Source organism: Eschrichtius robustus, chromosome 5, assembly GCF_028021215.1.
Source record: "Eschrichtius robustus isolate mEscRob2 chromosome 5, mEscRob2.pri, whole genome shotgun sequence".
Lineage (NCBI taxonomy): Eukaryota > Metazoa > Chordata > Mammalia > Artiodactyla > Eschrichtiidae > Eschrichtius > Eschrichtius robustus.
The window spans coordinates 78404564-78424030 of NC_090828.1; the positions used below are offsets into that span (position 1 = coordinate 78404564).

The 19467-nt window shown below is 33.9% G+C and overlaps 1 protein-coding gene across 8 annotated transcripts in view; it reads left to right on the plus strand.

Annotated features, from left to right (window-relative positions):
* Positions 1-19467, plus strand: part of PRPF40A (pre-mRNA processing factor 40 homolog A) — a 54058-nt gene that overhangs the window by 957 nt on the left and 33634 nt on the right. For all 8 annotated transcript variants that reach the window (XM_068545102.1, XM_068545103.1, XM_068545104.1 and 5 more), the window contains exons 2-5: positions 905-1036; positions 13737-13817; positions 15394-15424; positions 17247-17263. In XM_068545102.1, coding sequence (XP_068401203.1) covers positions 905-1036; positions 13737-13817; positions 15394-15424; positions 17247-17263 — 261 coding nt within the window. The remainder of the gene's footprint in view (positions 1-904; positions 1037-13736; positions 13818-15393; positions 15425-17246; positions 17264-19467) is intronic.

Consider the following 19467-nt stretch of genomic DNA (forward strand, 5'->3'; position numbering starts at 1 on the left):
GGCGGGGTGAGCGTTTTGGAGAGGTAGGCCCGATTAAGCAGGCGGGGGGAAGGCGGAGACTTGATTCGGTAGACTTTAACAGAGGCTGCCAGAATTTCTTCACTAGTAGTAGTGTTGTCTGCAGCGGGGGGACAGCTGGGAGAATTGGCAGGAGATAATTTCCTGCTTTTAAGACCTGTAACAATGGACACACAGGTAAAGAAAGTACTTGTCTTATAAAAGCGCGTTAAGATGGATGAATTAGTTGTTTGCATTTAGTGTCCGTGAGTGACAGACCTCATTCTTTGGGTTTTTTGTTTTGTTTTGTTTTTTGCAGGAGTAATTTTAGCTGTGTTAGAGATTCTCTTAGGAAATAATATGTTTGCTTGTTAGGAGGGAAGTGTCCCCGGGTACCCATACTGTTTGTTTTATGTAAGACCAGCCCTCATCTGAGTTAATTGGGTAAATTCAGCGTTTTAAAGCTTAAAATCATCTTAGAAATGAATTTAAGAATAAATGAAGTTATGAAATAAAAATAGTTGACTATCTGATATCTGTGTGAAGTAGGACAAAGTTGTGGTTTTCACCATAACAGTTAAGTTGGCATTCACATGCATTTCCTCCCAGTTTAGCAAGCCAGTTGGTAACTGATTAAATCAGCATGCTTTAAAAAAAACCCTAAGAATTAGGTGTCCAGTGATGATTTTAATTTTTTCCATTTTGTTCTGGAATTTGGTCAGGTGCAAGCTCATAAATACTGGTGTTGTACGTTTTATTTAAGACAAGAAAGTATAAACTAATTCAGTAATTGAATCACACACATTAGCCAGATATTAGGTCATGCATATAACTGATTTGTAGAAATCAGATTTTTGAGAAGCATTTATTGGTACTTGCTAATTTTTAAATTGTTCCTCTTTTTCAGATGGGGCACCCTGGCATGCATTATGCCCCAATGGGAATGCATCCTATGGGTCAGAGAGCGAATATGCCTCCTGTACCTCATGGAATGATGCCGCAAATGATGCCCCCAATGGGAGGACCACCAATGGGACAAGTAAGAATGTTTTGTTTTGTATTTCTTTTACTTTTGCCTGTGGTATTCTTGTGTCAAAGAATTTCAAAATCTGGGTCAATACTTACAGCTGTTTAAATTTCAGTTTATTCCAGAATAATGTTTTTAAGTGAAATGTTGTATAATCATGACAGTAACCAAATTTTGACTGCAATGAAAAATCTGTATAAGAGATTTACTTTCTACAGCAACAAAATTGAGTTGTTTTTGTTTTGTTTTTTTAAATTTAAAAGTAGCAAAGTACATGTAGGCTTTTTAGTTTAATGATTTTCCCCCCAAGTATGTCAATTGAAGTAAATATGCTATGTCAATATAATTTTTGTTGGTGGACCTTGTACATGCATAGAATCTGAAAACAGCAGTTGTTTAGGCCTTTGGCTTAGGATTAATTTTATTCCTGAAAAAGCTTCCTGGTGTGTGTGTGTGTGTGTGTGTGTGTGCGCGTGCGTGCGTGCGTGTGCGTGTGCAGTGGGGGTGGAGGTGGGAAGGTTCTACTCTGATTTGGTTCTTCATAGGACGGTGCCAAATAGGTAGTTTATTTTCCACTTATACTATTTTGGGTTTTTTTGTTTTTTTAAATGATTATTGCTTCTGCACTTCTGCTTTTGAGCTGTCCCTTCCATCTCCAACATAAATTGTAAACATTTTGTGGGAGTGATTTGGACCAAAAGGTTTTAATGCTGACTCAACGAATTCAATAGAACTTAATTTCTAGAAAAGCATCCAAGAAAGGTAACAGGTTCAGTTACCGTAAATAATTTTATGCCCCCTGTTAGGTTCTATAATACACATATCCTTTGGTGGCTGGGTTCTTTCCATTTAGTGTTTCAATAAATCATCAAGTATTTAGGCTAACAAAATATTTTGGAAAGCCAGTCAATTAGATATGATCTTTCTGCCAGCTGGGGGCATCATTTGGTTTGGTAATCATTTAAGCCTTGGTTTGAGTTATTGGTGAAATTGTAGTGGAGAAAGGAGCTCGCTCTGTGTGTATGTTTGTTTGTTTTTTTTCTTAAGAATAGAAGGGCTTAATGTCAAGTGGTTTTTTTCTTTTTTATTTAAGGTATTTAAGAGTATAGCCCTTAATTTTGTATAAAAAGTTTTATTCAAAGGCACCAGGCCCAAAGGATTCTGCCTGTAGGAGTTCTTTAAATAAAAGAACTATTTATTCTGTTACTCTAGGATAACACAAGTTTTAAAACTCCCTAGGTGATGGAGAAACAACTCTGATTCCTCTTCTGTTTCTTTCCATCTCTAAGCAGCAAGGAGCTCTTCTTGTTTTCTCAGTAGAGCTGCTCTAACTAGATAATGAGCTTTAAAAAATATTTATTCTTTAAATGCTCTGGTTCTTATTTAAAATTAGTTTCTTTCCACAGAAAGATAAAATAAAACAATTTGCTACTGCCAGATGCTTCTCTCTTTTCTGGGGCCTTCTGTTTCCATTGGGCCAATCAAGGTAAGTTTTGCAAGGGATTGACCTGCTTACCCTTGCTGTGTTGGTGCTGTTGCACTACCAAAACCAAGATACCAGCTAGTCATTTTGAGTAAAATGCAGATTTTATTTTTTAAGTACTCATGTATCTCATTGACATAAGCTGGTCACAGTTTGCTTTATGGCCCTTTCTCTTTAGCTCTGTAGTGACCATCTTCTTAGTAAGGTTATTTGCTACCTGGTACACATCCATTCAAATACTCTGAATTTTACCTTGTGGTTTTCTTCTGCTTCTTTCCTAGACCAGTATATGCCATGTGCCTTTAAGCGTACCTGACTATTTAGATGTTTAGAAGTCTCTCTGTTGGCTCCTGTTAGGATAACGATTGAATGACTTAAGAACCCAGCTCTGAGGAACTCAAGAGAATCCCCATTTTTTTTTCCCTTAGATTATTCCTTTTTTTCCTCTTGATATCTATCAAATATGGGGCCCAAGTCTTGGTAAAACAAATTCTTGTTTTAGCTTTGATAACAGAGTGGGAGGGCATGGATAATATAAACAGTCATGTATTCAGAAATCTAATTTAAAGCCCTATGAACAACTACCTTAAAATAAAAGTTGATAATTCGCAAACTTGATCCTTTTTTCTGCATCATGTCTTCTGTCTACCCGCCCTCAGAAGTATAAGTGAGCAGTAAGTGGTCAGAAGATAATGAGAAGAAGCAGGGTACCTATATAGCTCACTACAGTGACACAGAGTTGGTAGGGTTCTGTCATCCAATTTTAAAAAGTTAATTCACAAAATCTTTAGACTTTGCAACTGAAGGTTATGGAACCTTCATGTATATTGCCTAGTTCACATTAAGATCTCATTTTGGGACCAGCTGAGGACTAAAATTGGTGGCAGTCTTACTTGCTACATGATTGTGGTCTTTGGGATGTTACTGAACATGACATGAAATTTTAAAACTTGTTTGTAAAATAATATGCAGACTGGACATAACAGTCTACAGAAGCCAGAGTTTGTACTTTTTGAAATGCAGCAAATGATTTAGATTAGAGGAGTAGCATGTTTTGTTTTAGTTCAGGAGATAACCTAGAATGCCTTTTTAGAATTTAGGATGAATCTATTAGTAGTAATAGATATTTGGAAATTATCATATAGGTCTTAATAATACTCTTTCAAGTTTATCCTGTAGGTTAAACTTGCCTTTCTTATTGTACATTAACTTCAGATGGGAAAGTTGTGCTTCTACTTTTACAGAGTTATAGGATCTTACAGTTGGAAGGGACCTTACAAGTTTATAAATGTTAATGATAAAATAATTTTCCTGCTTGGTGGCAGTAGAGATTTGTATTAAGATATAATTATGTATGAAGCTGTCTTCTTTCTCTATGTGTATTGTAAATAATGTTTTGCTTTAAAATATTTTCACGTCTCATTCTTTTGTTGTCTTTTCTACAACATAAACCATCCTTTTCACAGGCAATTTGGCCTTCACTTAAGCCCAAGAGTCTTCCTGCCTGACTTTTTTTTCTTTCTTTAATTCTTATTTTTCCTCTTCTTTTAATGAGAAGAGTAGAGTAAAAGAATTAAGGTCTCTTTCAGCTCTAACAACCTATGATTCAATTTAGATCATTTGATAAGGATAGGTGATATGTATAAGATTTTATGGGTTGATGTGCAAGTAGAAACGGGAAATTCTTTTAGTAATGCCTCCCTAATTCTAATTATTCAGTATATTTTTCTTGTTGCCTTTGTTCAATAAACTGATAAATGAATAATTCCTCTTTAAAAATAGTCGGATTTTCATGTTCTCGTACTGAGTAAGGCAGGTTTTTATAGACCTTATTTCTATTCCTGCTGCTATCTGAGCTTAAGTCATTACACTCTCATGCCTAGGATACTCTTTACAACTTTTGAGCTGGTTTTCTTGCTTCAAGCTTGTCCCCCAAAAAACTCTTTTTAGATTTCAATGAGTTATCTCCTTGCCCTAGAACTTCCACTGTTTTTCTGTGCCTATAGCATAATGTCTACGTTCCACAATTTAACTTTCAATTATCTCCCATAGTATATAATTCAGAGCACGATTCTGAGCTGCATGTCTTCACATTCCCTAATATGAATGCGGGCTGGTCTTTTCATGGTATTTTGAGTAACTTTATTAGTTCATGACCAAGCTTGTGCTGTTTTTCTTGCTCTGCTGCCCCCCAGCTCTCTACTACCATGAACTTTCCCTTATTTACCTAAATTCTGCCATTTCAAGTCCTGCCTTCTCCAAGAGGTCCTCAGCAATAAATTTTCCCAGCATATACCTCCCCTTCAGATTATTAAAATAAAATCCTATGTAATCCGCCCATAACTCTTACTATTTCACTTATTTTAGCACTTGTTTTGTTTTATTATGGTTTATTTGCTTTGCCTTTCCAACAATTGTAAGCTCTTAGGGGGCAGGGGCTATGTTCTGAACTTTTAAGAAGTCTATAGGTGCTGAGCACAGTTCTTGGCACATCATGGGTGCTCAGTAAATTACTTGTTGAATGAATGAATCAAACGCAGATACTCTTTCCTACAATATAAGCCAGAAAGTTAGTCAGTGTTACATGTGACTTTTCAGCGGTTAGTTATGACTTTACACTGTTACCACTTATTCTTGTTTTTAGGGTCTGCCTCTACTGTTGATTTTTCATTTGACAAAAATGGAAGATAAATAAGATGAAATAAGTAATTTTTGTTTGGTGAATAAAACTAAAGAACTTACTTCCATTTACTTTAAATTACAGGCAAATGTATTTCTGTCTGTATGACTTCATTGGTGATCATCTCTTTAAGTTTTACCAGATTTTTCCATACCCTAGGGAGAAATGATGATTTGGAATATAGGCCTTCCAGAGAAATCCAATATATTGATTGGTATCTTAGATTTATCTGACTAATTTGATAAATTGATAATGCTGTTGTTGCTTTTGAGTTATCCTCACTTTTGGGTGTTATAGGATCCTTGCCATTGAATTGGACATTAGCCAGTGAAAAAGAGATTTTTTTGTTTAGGTTATCTGCTCGTAGATTGTTGAATCTAGGTAACTTTATGCATTTATATTACCTAGGTGAGTGCATTTTAAAACATAGATTGACCCATACCTAATGTGTTGGTATAACTTTTGGGCTGTGTATATGGTTAGATTTTGATAGGTTTTAGTTTCATTATCTTTAGATAGCAACTCATTTAAATATGAACTCATCTATTCAAAAACTTCAGCTAGAGTAGTATTTCTGAGTATATTGGGATTACTTGGAGAGATGTAAAAAGACCATGTCACTTTGGAAGAATGAACTGTACCCCTCCACCCCTTTGAGATTTGCAGGGTGCAGTATTTTCTAAAGATGCTAAGAGGTCTTGCAGAAGCCTTTTAAAACTTTTTACTTAGTATTTTTCGGTTTTAGTTGGCCATCTTCCCCTCCCCCACTTCCACAGTCTCCCTTACCCCCCTGTTATCTGTTTATTTTGCTTTGTCTAGCACATTGCATAGAATTAACATTGCCTATAATTAACATTTTGCGAGAAAAGCTGAATTGGGGCCACTTACCCATTTAGTCTGCTCTTAAGGAGAAAAGGGCAATGTGGAAATAAGTTAGTATTAACAAACATAAAAGTAGCAGCTCATAGAGTTGTAGGAGTGCAACAAATGTATTCATTAATGGTGGAATCAGAAAGGAAAGAAAAAAGAAGGGACTTCCCTGGCAGTCCAGTGGTTAAGACACCACTCAGGGGGCACGGGTTCCATCCCTGGTTGCGGAACTAAGATCCTGCATGCCTTGCAGCCTGGTCAAAAAAAAAAAAGAAAGAAAGAAAAGATCTCAATGGGTTAACCTGTTGGTTTTTATTGGGTTTGTCAGAAATGTTGATGACATGACTTCCAGTCATTATCAAGTGGTATATCAGTAGATAGTACACATTTGGCATCTACTTATATCCATAGCTATGTACTAGAGTTTTTGTTTGTTTTTTTACCTAGAGAAATAATTGGCCTAAGTTGTGAAGGTTTGTAAGGTGGAAGGAGTAGATATACACTGTCTCATTTAAAGTTGTCATTAGTCTTTCATTCTTATTTCCTATTTCCATATCTTCATATTTCCATTGTCAGGTCAATTTAGCCAGTAGACATTGCCCATTTTCGTCAATAGACATTTAAGCTTCTTCTTGACTGTGTATTAGTACAAAGATGAACGCTGTATATATACCATGCACTCAGGGAACTTACAGGTATCACTCAGATGCTTGGCCACACTTTTCTCATCTTTTAACTGCTGATTTGACTGTCACGATACTTGTAGACATTTGAATATTTAGTGGAGATGAATCTTTTATATTTGTTTTCTTTTTCTCCCTAGTCAAGTCATCATGTTTCTGCTACTTATTAAAAGAAGTTAAGTATAGTTAGCGGTTACTAAAGATGTGGTATTTTGCATGACAGGCTTGAAAGAAAATCTCCTTCTATCTGCTTCTTTCTTACTTGGGGCACTACACTCAAAGTGGAAATCTGAATCTTCTCCAAATCTGAGTGTTGCTGTTAGCCATGTCTCTTAAAGGACTAAACATGCCAGCAAGTGAGAACTGAGTTGAAATATAGTTTGCTTTATCTTAGGCTTTCATTTTTTTTTTTTTTTTTAAACAAAATTTTCATCTCATTTATCTTAGACTTTTTTTTTTTAACAAAATTCTCAAATCTTATTTATTAGCTCCTGATCTGTTTGGGTTAAGACTTTTTAAATTACCTTTTGATTAATGAATGAGCATTAAGTTTCTGTTTGAGAACGTGGGCTTGGTATACTTTCTTTGGTCATTGGGTATCAAGAAAGTTGTTAATTCTCTGAAAGATGATTTTTTTTTAGTAGTTTTAAGATCATTACATATTTATGATCATATATTTGTTGAATATAATAGAAAATTACCCTCTCTTTCCTTATACAGAAACAAGGACTAGTCATAAAGTTGTCTACTACAAGTGTTTGAGTCTCTGCTATGTCTATGTAACTGTCTTCTGTACGAGTAATACTTACATAAACATGCTCTTTGTCCTAAAGGTGCCCACAATTGAGAAGGAGCTAAAAATTTTCATATGGACAAATATTTAATGATTTAGCTAGATATAATACTGAATCTAGTTTAAAGGAATTGGGGAAGAAGATAGTAATAGTCTTGTGTCCCTCTGTACTTGTGTTCTAGAGGGCTCATGACCAAAAGGAGGTTTAGATGATTTTTAGAGTACGTTTTATAAAATCTTTAATTCTATGTGACTTGAGACACCAAAATTTGTGTGTGTATCCCCAGTATGTTTAGAGCTTTTTAAAAATCAAATGATACAATTCATTTTTATTCAGCTCCTTTTCTAAGTTTTTGTGTCACATATCAACACCCAGTGATTTTCTTTTTATATTTTCTGTACCCTCATTTAAGAAGTTTTGGGTTTAGCAAGAGACAGTGGACTAAATAATTTGAACTATTTACTTGCCTTTTTTTCGCATAGTTTTGTTTTTTAGGGTTTCAGGGAATAGAACTGTGATACCTAATCTGTGTTAGAGTTATAATTTTATCATCATGTTTGTATATAACTGATTCATATACCCTATTGAATTTGATCCTCCTCACTGAAAAGTGGATTGGCTAGATAGATGTCCAGTTTATAGATAGGAATAGGAAGGCCTAGAGAGTTGAGTGAATTGTAAAGCGACATTGAAGAGCCAGCACTAAATGTGATCCTTAATCTGGGATTGACTTCTCACTACGTGTGTTGATTCCTACTGAAGGTGATGGTTTTACAGTATTTACTAGATGCCTTTAAAGAACCAAAGTGCCTAACTAACAGATAGCTAGGGAATAGACGAGAGAAGGGGCAACATGAGAGATACTTTCATTACATGAGTTGAAAGAGAGCAGTGGTAATAAAACAGCTTTCATTTATTGAGCGCTGTTCTAAGTGCCTGTGTGTATTCATGTATTATTCCATTTAATCCCTACAACAGTCCTATCAGATGAGTACTATTATTCCCCATGTTGCAGGTGAGGAAATTGGGGGTTAAGTAAAGTTGCCCAAGATCACATAACTGGTGAGTGGCCAACTGGGGTAGGAATTCTGGCAGTCTGATTCCAGAATATACTCAATAGCTGTACTAGGCTGCTTCCCTGTATAGCAGTATGAGATTATGCCATGTTACACCTCCTTAGAATTTGAAGGAATAGTGTATACTTCAGTGAATTCTAAAGTCTCCAGGTTGAGAGAATTTAGCAAACTAAATAATTTTGAATACTGGCAGTTGACTTATTAAATGGTAAGGTTCTACTCCCTGTGGGAGCAGTTTGTGCAAATATTGTCTATTTTTTATCTAATGTTTCTTATATAAGAAAATGACATGTTTTGAGTTTATATATAACTGTAGATGAAGAGGAAGTAAGGTTAAATGATTGTCCCAAAATTCAGCCACTTTGGGTTGTTAAGGACATGCTTTAAACAGGTATTTCCATTTATTTCCAATTGAATGAATATTTAGTTACATTCAAAGATGTAGTTTTTGCATTTATTCAAAACTTAATTTTTTGCATTCATTTATGTATTTGTTTATAAGGTAAGTTAGTGATGTAGGGAATAGTTGTTTTTAAATACTGTGCTTAATGTTAATAGCCTCTGTAGAGTATATTTGTGGAATTGACTTTAGCACATTTAAAAGGAACCAAGTATAAAGGCAAGAATCAAACTTTTTAGGTAATCAATTTGTAGCTACAGGTTGGCAGCAAGAGTGATTTTTAAAAATCAACCAAATTCAAGAGTTAATATTTAGACAAAAGGTAGGTTAGATTGTGTGATTTCTTTCCAGCAGGAAAAACTTCAGGAAATAATTATGAAGAAAAGAACTTCTGAGGTGCCCCCATGAAGATGTACACTTTTGTTTTCATATCCTAATAAAATTGGGCTGATTTACATTTTGTATAACTAATTTGCTGTAGCACTGATAGGATTGCTTTTATTACTGTACCTTTTTTTATAATTCAAATATCTAGAGTGATCAATGAATCATGCTTGTTTTTATCTAACATTAGACATTTTCTAAACTGGGATGCTAAGAATGACTGAGCGGATTGTGTGGTGCTCCCTAGTTTGTTTTTTGTTTTTTGTTTTTTTTATAATAACCCTTTTTTCCCCCTACCCTTAGACTGCCCTTCCCGTCTTCCCTCTCCCCACCGGTAACCACTAGTTTTTGTTTTGTTTTAATTAATTAATTTATTTATTTATTTATTTTGGCTGTGTTGGGTCTTCGTTTCTGTGCGAGGGCTTTCTCTAGTTGCGGCAAGCGGGGGCCACTCTTCATCGCGGTGCGCGGGCCTCTCACTATCGCGGCCTCTCTTGTTGCGGAGCACAGGCTCCAGATGCGCAGGCTCAGTAATTGTAGCTCACGGGCCTAGTTGCTCTGCGGCATGTGGGATCTTCCCAGACCAGGGCTCGAACCCGTGTCCCCTGCATTGGCAGGCAGATTCTCAACTACTGTGCCACCAGGGAAGCCCTGCTTCCTAGTTTTTACTCATTTTTAATTTTCTTCAAATGGGTGATTCTTAGAATTTTCAAGAGATTCTTCTTGATTTAACTTTTATCATTAAAGGAAGAGAAATAGAAACATATCACACAAATCGTTGGCCACTTTGAATAAAGCGTATCAAGTTTTATATCTGAGTTACTTTTTAAAGGTGCCAAAGTGTCCATTAAATTTAGATGTTTAATATTTTAAGCAATTTAGCTTACATCTCACATATATGTCTTTCACCCTTAACCATTCTTTCTCTGTCTCCTAACAACTGAAATGCTTAATTACAGCACTTAATATATTTGCCAAAGTAGCTTAAATGGAAATTTATGAAGCTCTACAAGGTTATTGTAATTTTATAACATGCTTCACAATAAGCTTAGTATGAGCTACCACTTTGTAGCTTTAAGAATGATCTGGCTTGTGGAATTTGTTGTGGCATTACTGTAGCAACTATGTTAAGAATTTGTCCCTGTAACCATTTTGAACCAACATCCTGTTTTCATTGAATTTAAGATGTCATCATTGATGAGACACTCCATTATATTAGGTGCCCTGCGTGAGAAAAAACAAATGAGAAGTCTACGAATAAAGCTGGGATGCCAAAGGGCTATTCCCTCCGTGTGAAGCAAGAAGTAAATCTGCTATGGAAAAAAGGACAGCAAAGTAACTTGAATGTCTCAACTTTGTTTATTGGGCAAAAGGAGGGAAAAATCACTTCTGAGGATTTAAACCACACGCCAATTCTCTCATAAGCTTGCAGCCTATATTCCCATTATCAGTGTGGTGTTAAAACAAGTAAATAAATAACTTAGAAATTTTTAATGGTCTCAGGTTGATGGTGCTGCCAAGTGACTGGCTGAAGTCAACACAAATCCTCTGAAAGAATTCAGCTTCAGTCAGATGGGTTGACACATGCATCTCCATATTAGGTGTATCCTAGAATTAATGAAAAATGGAAATCATAACATTTCCACAAAATAGATTCCTCAGGCTTTGGGAAACAGGCCAAGTTCTTGTAATAGCTTTTCATAAAAACATAGTATTTTGCGTATTTATATTTTTGTTCTTTGGTTTCATGTTAATAACATCACAGTTTTGCTTTAGAATTATCTATTTACTTTTAGAATATTCGGTTGTACATAATTTAAGAATCTTGCCAATTTTCGTCAGGTTAAACAAGCTTAACTAGTTGTTACCCCTCAGAATTTACAGAGATACAGAGGGAGAATTTAGCTTTTTATTTGACATTAAATCTCATTATATAACCGATACCATGAGTTCTAGTCTAAAGGCAAATTTTTGAGATGTTTTAAAATTTGAAGTGTGGGAAGAAGAACAATTGAGAGAACTTTGTCAAATTCTGTTCTTTAATGATTTTCAAATATTGTTTGCTGTGTCATTGCCTGGTCTAGTAAACATTTGTTATATGTAAGTTCTTTTGTGCTTTGGTTTTGGGTGGGCTTTGATCACTGTGTGTCTTATGAAGTAGAGTACTTTAATTTGAAATTACATTTATTTGTACAGTCATTTGTACTGCTATCGTGTGGAAATGCTCTGTTGCATGATGGAGATTTTTACCCCCTTTTTAAATGTTTTTAATTCTTTTTTTAAGATTTAGCAGAGAATTCTTTTAATTTACATGTTTAGTTTTAAAGACATCATTCCAGAAAGTTTGAAAAGTAGAATGAAAAATAAATAACCCATATTCCATCTCCCTAATGTAACTATTATCATTTTTGGTAAATTTTATTCCAAATTTTATTGTATGTACATCTGTGTTTAAAAATTTTAATCGTAGTGTACACACAATTCTGATTATGACTTTTTTCTCTTAACATGGAGTCAGAAGCATTTTTCATGTTGCCACAAAGTCTTTGTAGCCATAGTTTTGATATTTGCTTAATGTGGAATTTCTTTTTATTTTTTTCTTTTAATTGGAGTATAGTTGATTTACAATATTGTGTTAGTTTCAGGTGTACAGCAAAGTGATTCGGTTATACATATATATGTGTGTATCTATATTCTTTTTTTGGATTCTTTCTCATAGTTTATTACAAGATACTGAATATAGTTCCCTGTGCTATACAGTAAATCCTTATTGTTTATCTATTTTATGTATGGTAGAGTGCATCTGTTAATCCCATACTGCCAGTTTATCCCTCCCCCCACAGTCTTTAATTCTTATGAGAAAATACTTTGATTCATTTTTCTCTTAAGTTTTCAAATTTCAGGTTCTCCATTTAGATTAGAAGTCTAGGTTTTGGACATGTTATTAGCTTTTGATTTTATATGCAGACCATTTTAATAGCAGGCCATTTCTCTCTGTTGCCCACCATGCTTCTCCCCATAATTACTTAGTTCTTAAAAGAATTCAAACATATTTGCTATTAGCCTAAAGCAGAATTGTGAGGGTGTATCTGTTGAGGGGAGAAGGGGAAAAAGCCTAGTTCTCATTCTGTTAGTTTGAGTTGTAGAGGCTTGTCACTGCTTTGTTTTCAAATTCTGTCCTTTGTTTTTTTAAACTTATTTGACCTGTATTTCAGATTCTAGTCACACTTCTAGTCAAGTTCTTGTTCAGTGATGTTTAAACAGTTTATTGAATGTTTTGTGGAACAAAAAGGCTTTTTTGTTTTTTTCATCCATTAGTACCATACTACTTCATTTTAATGATAATTTAGCCTGGTTTTGCTTCATGAGTTGACTTTCACAAGTAATAAACGTCAGTGTTCAAGTGTTTTCTACCTTTAGTAGGCTTTATATATTCCTGTTGACCAATATGCTTATTTCTTTTTTGTTGTTCCTATTTCTCAGATTGTTCATTTAATTTAAAACTGTTGAATAACTGGTTACCTTGTTCCAGTACCTATGATTGTTTTGTATAATTTTATCTCCCTTCATGTTTTCCTTAAATTCGTTCATATTAAGATTAAAGTTATGATGTGAGATTATACTAATATATGTGAACATTGCGTCAGAATCCTTTGGAAATTTATGTTAATCTTCATGATTTTTATTCATACTAAGTAGTGAAGATTGATTCATAGATTTGGATAACAGTTATTGGTAGATGAGTTTAAGCCCCCAAATTAATATATTCTTTCCTCAGATATGCATGTGTGTATGTGCTTTATTAAGTTTTTCTTTATAAGAAAGAGCATAGATGATTTGAGTTAGAAAAGTCTGTTTTTTATGTATTTGTTTAAAGTCACTGAATTATAAGTACCTTTGAGCTAGAAGTTTTAAAAAGACCAGATGGCTATGAAAATTATTTAATCAGATATTAAAAATCAAAGGTGAGAAACGCTGAAAAATTTTTTTTGCCTTGCTCCCAAGAAGAGAGAAAAACATGGGTGTTGAGTTAAAATTAAAAGGAAATTAATATTCTTAAATTTTAAGTTACAAATAACATAATAGTCTAAACTTTTAAATGTATTTGTTAAAATAATTATGACAATACATATAAATAATGACATAAGTATTAAAGTAGATCATTAAAAAAAATACTTCATTCATTCAACAAGCACTTACTAAGCATACTATTCATGTAGTATAGTATTCACTGGGTTTTAATCCTAAGTTGTACATATTAGTTTTAATAACCAGATAGATTCTTAAAATCCTATTAGGTGCTTTGGTCTTATATAGTAATCTTTTTTTACTTTTGTTCTAGATGCCTGGAATGATGTCTTCAGTAATGCCTGGAATGATGATGTCTCATATGTCTCAGGCTTCCATGCAGCCTGCCTTACCGGTAATCTTGTGAAAGTAACTGTTTTCTGTGATGTTTTGATTTCTTTTGTCTATGAGATAACATATGTATTTTGTAGGCAATGATGTTAGCTTTTTAAGCGCCTCCCAAGTATTACACGATGGGAATTACATGGACTTTTATTTTTAGTTTCTTGAATCCAGGCATTTACATTTTTTCCTATATTTATATTATAATTGTTGTACATCCTTAGTTATTAAATTAATTCTACATTAAACAAGTCTAGAATTCTAAAAAGCATAATTTGTTAGCCAGAAGCATTTTATTGCTCTTGTAGCATTCTAATCTTAAAGAGCAGACATTTGCTTTACCGTATACTAATTAAAAATTGATAGAGGGCTTCCCTGGTGGCGCAGTGGTTAAGAATCTGCCTGCTAATGCAGGGGACACGGGTTCGAGCCCTGCTCTGGGAAGATCCCACATGCCGCGGAGCAGCTGGGCCCGTGCGCCACAACTACTGAGCCTGGGCTGTAGAGCCCGTGAGCCACAACTACTGAGCCCACGTGCCACGGCTGCTGAGGCCCACGCGCCTAGAGCCCGTGCTCCACGGCAGGAGAAGCCACCGCAATGAGAAGCCCGTGCGACACAACGAAGAGTAGGCCCTGCTCGCCGCAACTAGAGAAAGCCAGCGTGCAGCAACAAAAGACCCAACTCAGCCAAAAATAAATAAATAGATAAATAAATAAAATTTAAAAAAAAATTGATAGAATGTGATTTAATACTAGATCCTAAATTTAGAAATCAGAAGATTTCATTTGAAATCCACATTTCATGAGACTTCAGCTGTGGCACATTACTTAGAAAATCTTTGATTACTCTTATCACCCTTATTGGGTGGTATAGCAATATAGAAATCATTATGATATTGAAATTAGCATGACTTATTTATTAGTTAGTTATAATGAACAGATGTGGCATACTCCACTGGGGTAGGTTTGCAGTGTCGTATCCAAAACTCCTAGGGCCAGATACATTTCAAAATTTTTTTTATATTATAAAGTAATACATTGCATATATACATTGCATATAGTATATAATAATTATGTAAAAATTTCCCACGGGATCTTGGGCCGTGCACTTTAATTTCTAACACAATATTTCTAAAGCAGAACTTAAAGATACTCATTCTCATGTGGGATAAATAAGACTGTAAACAGTTCATGTCATTCAGGATAGGTTTTGCCACTGATGAGTTTTGGTGCCAAACTTAAAAAAAAACAAAAAAACAGCTTGTTTTTCAGAGGTTTTTGGATCTTAGAATTGTGGGTAAAGGGTTGTGGATCTTTATATAACTGATAATTATATAAATAGAGCACTTAAGATTAAAGTGCTTCAGTAGGCCCAGATTACTGCAATTTTTATTTTTATTTTTTATTTTTTTTACAATTTATAACAAGCTCAGGGAACTGAGATCACTAAAACTTAACCAAGAATCTTTGAGTCAGCAGCTAGAGAATTGATACATAGAGGGGACTGATTGACTATGCTTTAAGAGAATCGTATATAAAATACGGTTTAAGCAAGGTGAATGTTACTAATTTCATTTTTATTTTTACAGCCAGGAGTAAATAATATGGATGTAGCAGCAGGTATGTATACCATTTATAGTGATATATATTAGACTTAATTTGGACAGTAGCAACCGTATTATAGTGAGGAATAAAACAGTGTCTCTTGGGCACTATAATCAGCTCCTGGTTTTTTATTTTTTTTTAAGCAATGGAAAATGGAAATCCATAAGAAATTATCATAATTTTAGATTAGGAGTTCTGAGACCAGATTTGGTCTTCAGATATACTTTGGCCCATGTGATGTTTTTAAATTTTATAATTAGTTGCTAACATTTAAAGTCTGCAGGCTTACATAAAGATTGAATTTATCATTCTATACAAAAATTGAATTTATCTTGAAAAGTTGGATGATCTGAACTTTTATTATTTACAATGGTCTTTCTCAACACAGTAGATACTAAAAGAATATTTGAATGGAAAATTCTGGTTGAGTCCATATTTGTACTCAGCAAACATTGTGGAATGGATAGCAACTCCATACATACTTCAGGTATCGAGCGTGTGCTCTCAGCCTTCTGGACTACTTCAGTCATTTTTCTGGTACCTGCTTGGTCCTTATAGTCATTGCAGTTTGTAAGCCCTGTGATAATATTTTTTTTTCAGCTGGTTACCAATAAGTGTTTATTATGACTAGTGTAACTTTAACATATAATAATGCTTCAGTTATACAAGAGTATGTAATGTTCCATGTAATTTAGTATTCCAGATGGTGAACTTTGTCCCATGATTATGCCAAAACATTTTTTCTTTTGAACATTATGGGTCGAAATATGTTTAAAATGCACTATGTGCTTTCCTGGAGGTTTATATGGGCCATAATTGATCTTTTTAAGATGTTTCACAGATTTCAGTATTTAAGCTGTAATGTTGTTCTGATATATCAATACCTTAGAATAGTATTTTAGCCTATTTAGATATTTAGAGGTGATTACTATTACCCTAAATAATCCTGGAAAATTACCTTAAAGTTTTTTTAGTTACTTTTAAATGCTTTGACTCTATTATTGATGTTCCATACTAGCTTTTTTTTTGATTGCTCTCAGTATATATGTACTTAGTTTTGTTTCCTTTTTACAGTCTCTTGTTTTTTTTTACATATAGTTTTAAGCTACTAGTTTCCTAAGTTAAAGATTATTCATATGAACTTTGTGACTAATAGGGATTTCCCCTTATGTCTTAAGATGGCTTTGATAGTAGTTTAGGACAGTACCATCTAATAGAACTTTCTGTAAGTGTAGAAATGTTCTGTAATCTGTAATGTTGTATACTGTAAACACAGCCACATGTAATTATTGTAATGATTGAAATGTGGCTAGTGCAAAGGAGGAACTGAATTTTAAAATTTTGTTTAATCTTAATTAATTTAGATGTTAGTTTAAACAGGGATATGTGGTGGCTAAAGGATTCTGTATTGTACAGCACATGTTTGGAACCTAGATAATTAAACTTGTTAGAAATCTAAAGCATAGAATCAGAGTTCTGACACATTACTGTACTTCAGCAGTATAGCAGAGAAACAGAAATTAGTTAAGATAAACACCTATTTAGCAAGAAAAGGAGAAACAAAAGGCAAGGGTGTGAATACTTCTCAGACAGCTCGCAAGTGAGTTTGCAGATTGAAAGTTCAAAGTGCCAACTTAATTCTGAAAGTGCTTTGCACTATCGATGTTTTTCTTGGGGGAAAGAGAGCAAATACATAGGTGATATGGGACAGTCTTAGGATATTTAGTGTGATGGGATGAGGAGGAAAAAATAGTATGAATATATATTTTAACACTGTTAACTCAAGGAGAGCATGATTTATCACATTGTAATACTGTTCCAAAAAATTTTTTTTTAGGTACAACATCCGGTGCAGTAAGTACCTTTAGAATATATTTATTTCATTATACTTCTTTAGCCTACTACGTTGATGCTTATTTCTGTTTTGAAGATTATCTACTAAGTTGAACCCTTTTCCTTTATTTTCTATGCCAAAGGTTGAAAATTTGTTTGAATGATTTATTTTAAAATCTAATTTTTGTGGGACTTAATCAGAGATATGGGAATCACCAAGGTTTTGTGTTTTTTTTTTTTAATTCCTTAAAGCTCAGTGAAGAGTTTATGTGTGTAATCTCATTTCATCAAAACAGTAGTCCTGAGAGGTAGCTGTTATTCTCATATGGTTGAGAAAATGCAGAAATCTGTGAATTAATTTTTAAGTATGTTAGTATTTTAAATTTGGGGTGAAAGACTTTTAATTGTGACCTGTATTTAAATATTTTAAACTTTTATCTTTTGCTTTAAAATTGAATGGTTATAAAATATCCATTTGGTATTCCATTATGAGTGTCTTTTTTTTGTTTTTGACTAATAATAGCTTCATGTTTTTCCTGCTTAGTTAAATAATATGGGCTCACTGGGAGGAAAATGAAGCAGACTTAAGTTAAAAAGAAGAAAGTAAATTACCCTAAGTTTTTCTACCAGGAGGGAACCACCATGATTAATATTTTGGTTGTGTCAGTTGTCTGTCAAACTATTTTTTTTTCTCACTTAATTGAAATATCTTTTTTGTCATATATTAAATTCTCACATATTCTGACATCCATTTCTGGGTTTTCTTTTCCACTCTATTTCTAATTCAATATTACACCTTTTTCTGATTAGAGTAGATTTAATATTTAATAAGACAAGTCTTTCATGGTTTCTCTTTTCATTATGTTCTTTGCTATTTTCAGATATTAGCATATGAATTTCCCTGTCCCCCACCAAAAGCAGTCTTTAAATACACACACAGACATGCTCAAAAGGCAAAAATTGTGTTTTTATCTGGGATTAATTTATTTCTTTCCATTTTAAGAGAACTGACATATTTATACTTTTCAAGTAAACTTTCCCATCCAAAAATATTGTGTATTTATTTGAAAACTTGCTGTTGTTTTATTCTTTTTTGGTTTTAGGTACACAAATTTCAGTTACTTGTGCTTTTCAGGCTTTGGTCATTATTATTGATCCATGGCGGTTCCCTCATTTTTTTTCCTTTATTCTTCCCTTTATTCTTTTTCCCTTTACTCCAGTCCACCCTCCCCAGTAGGTGCTTACTTCGATATATGTCCTAAGACACGTATATATTGGGAAAAGCTTATGAAATTTTTTTGTGTAGCTTTTTTTTGTGTGTTTTTTCTTTTTTTCTTGATCTTCATCCTTATTTTATAATTGGCATACAGTATTATTATTAGTATCAGGTGTATAATGCAGTGGTTCAGTATTTGTATACATTACAAAATGCTTACCAAAAATAAGTAGTTAACCCATCACCACACATAGTAACAAAATTTTGTGTGCATGTGTGTGAGGAGGACTTTACTCTTCAAAGATGTAATACAGTATCACCAACTATAGTCACCATGCTGTACATTTTATCCCTCATGACCTACTTATTTTATAGCTAAAAGTTTGTAGATTTTGACCCTCTTCACCCATTTCTCCCACACCCCCAAACCATCCTCCCCTATGGCAATCATCAGTCTGTTCTCTGTTTCTATGAACTTGGTTTTTTTGTTTCGTTTTTGAGAATCTACATGTAAGTGAGATCATACAATACTTGTCTTTCTCTCTCTGGCTTATTTCACTTAGCATAATGCCTTCAAGGTCCATCCGTGCTGTTGCAAATGGCAAGATTTCATTCATTCTTTTTTTATGGCTGAATAGTTTTCCTTGTGTGTATGTGCATTTTATATATATCTTCTTTATCTATTCATTCATCCATGTACACTTAGGTTATTTCCATATCTTAGCTATTAAAAATGATGCTTCAATGAACTTTTTATAGGAACTTACATACTGTTTTCCATAGTGGCTATACAATTTACATTCCCACCAACAGTGTAGGAGGGTTCCAATTTCTACACATCCTTGCCAACATTTGTTATTTCTTGGTTTTTTGATAATGGCCATCCTGACAAGTGTGAGGTGAAGTCTCATTATGGTTTTGATTTACGTTTCTCTGATGATCAGTGATGTTGAGTATCTTTTTATATACCTGTTGGCCATTTGTATGTCTTTTTTGCCCATTCTTTAAT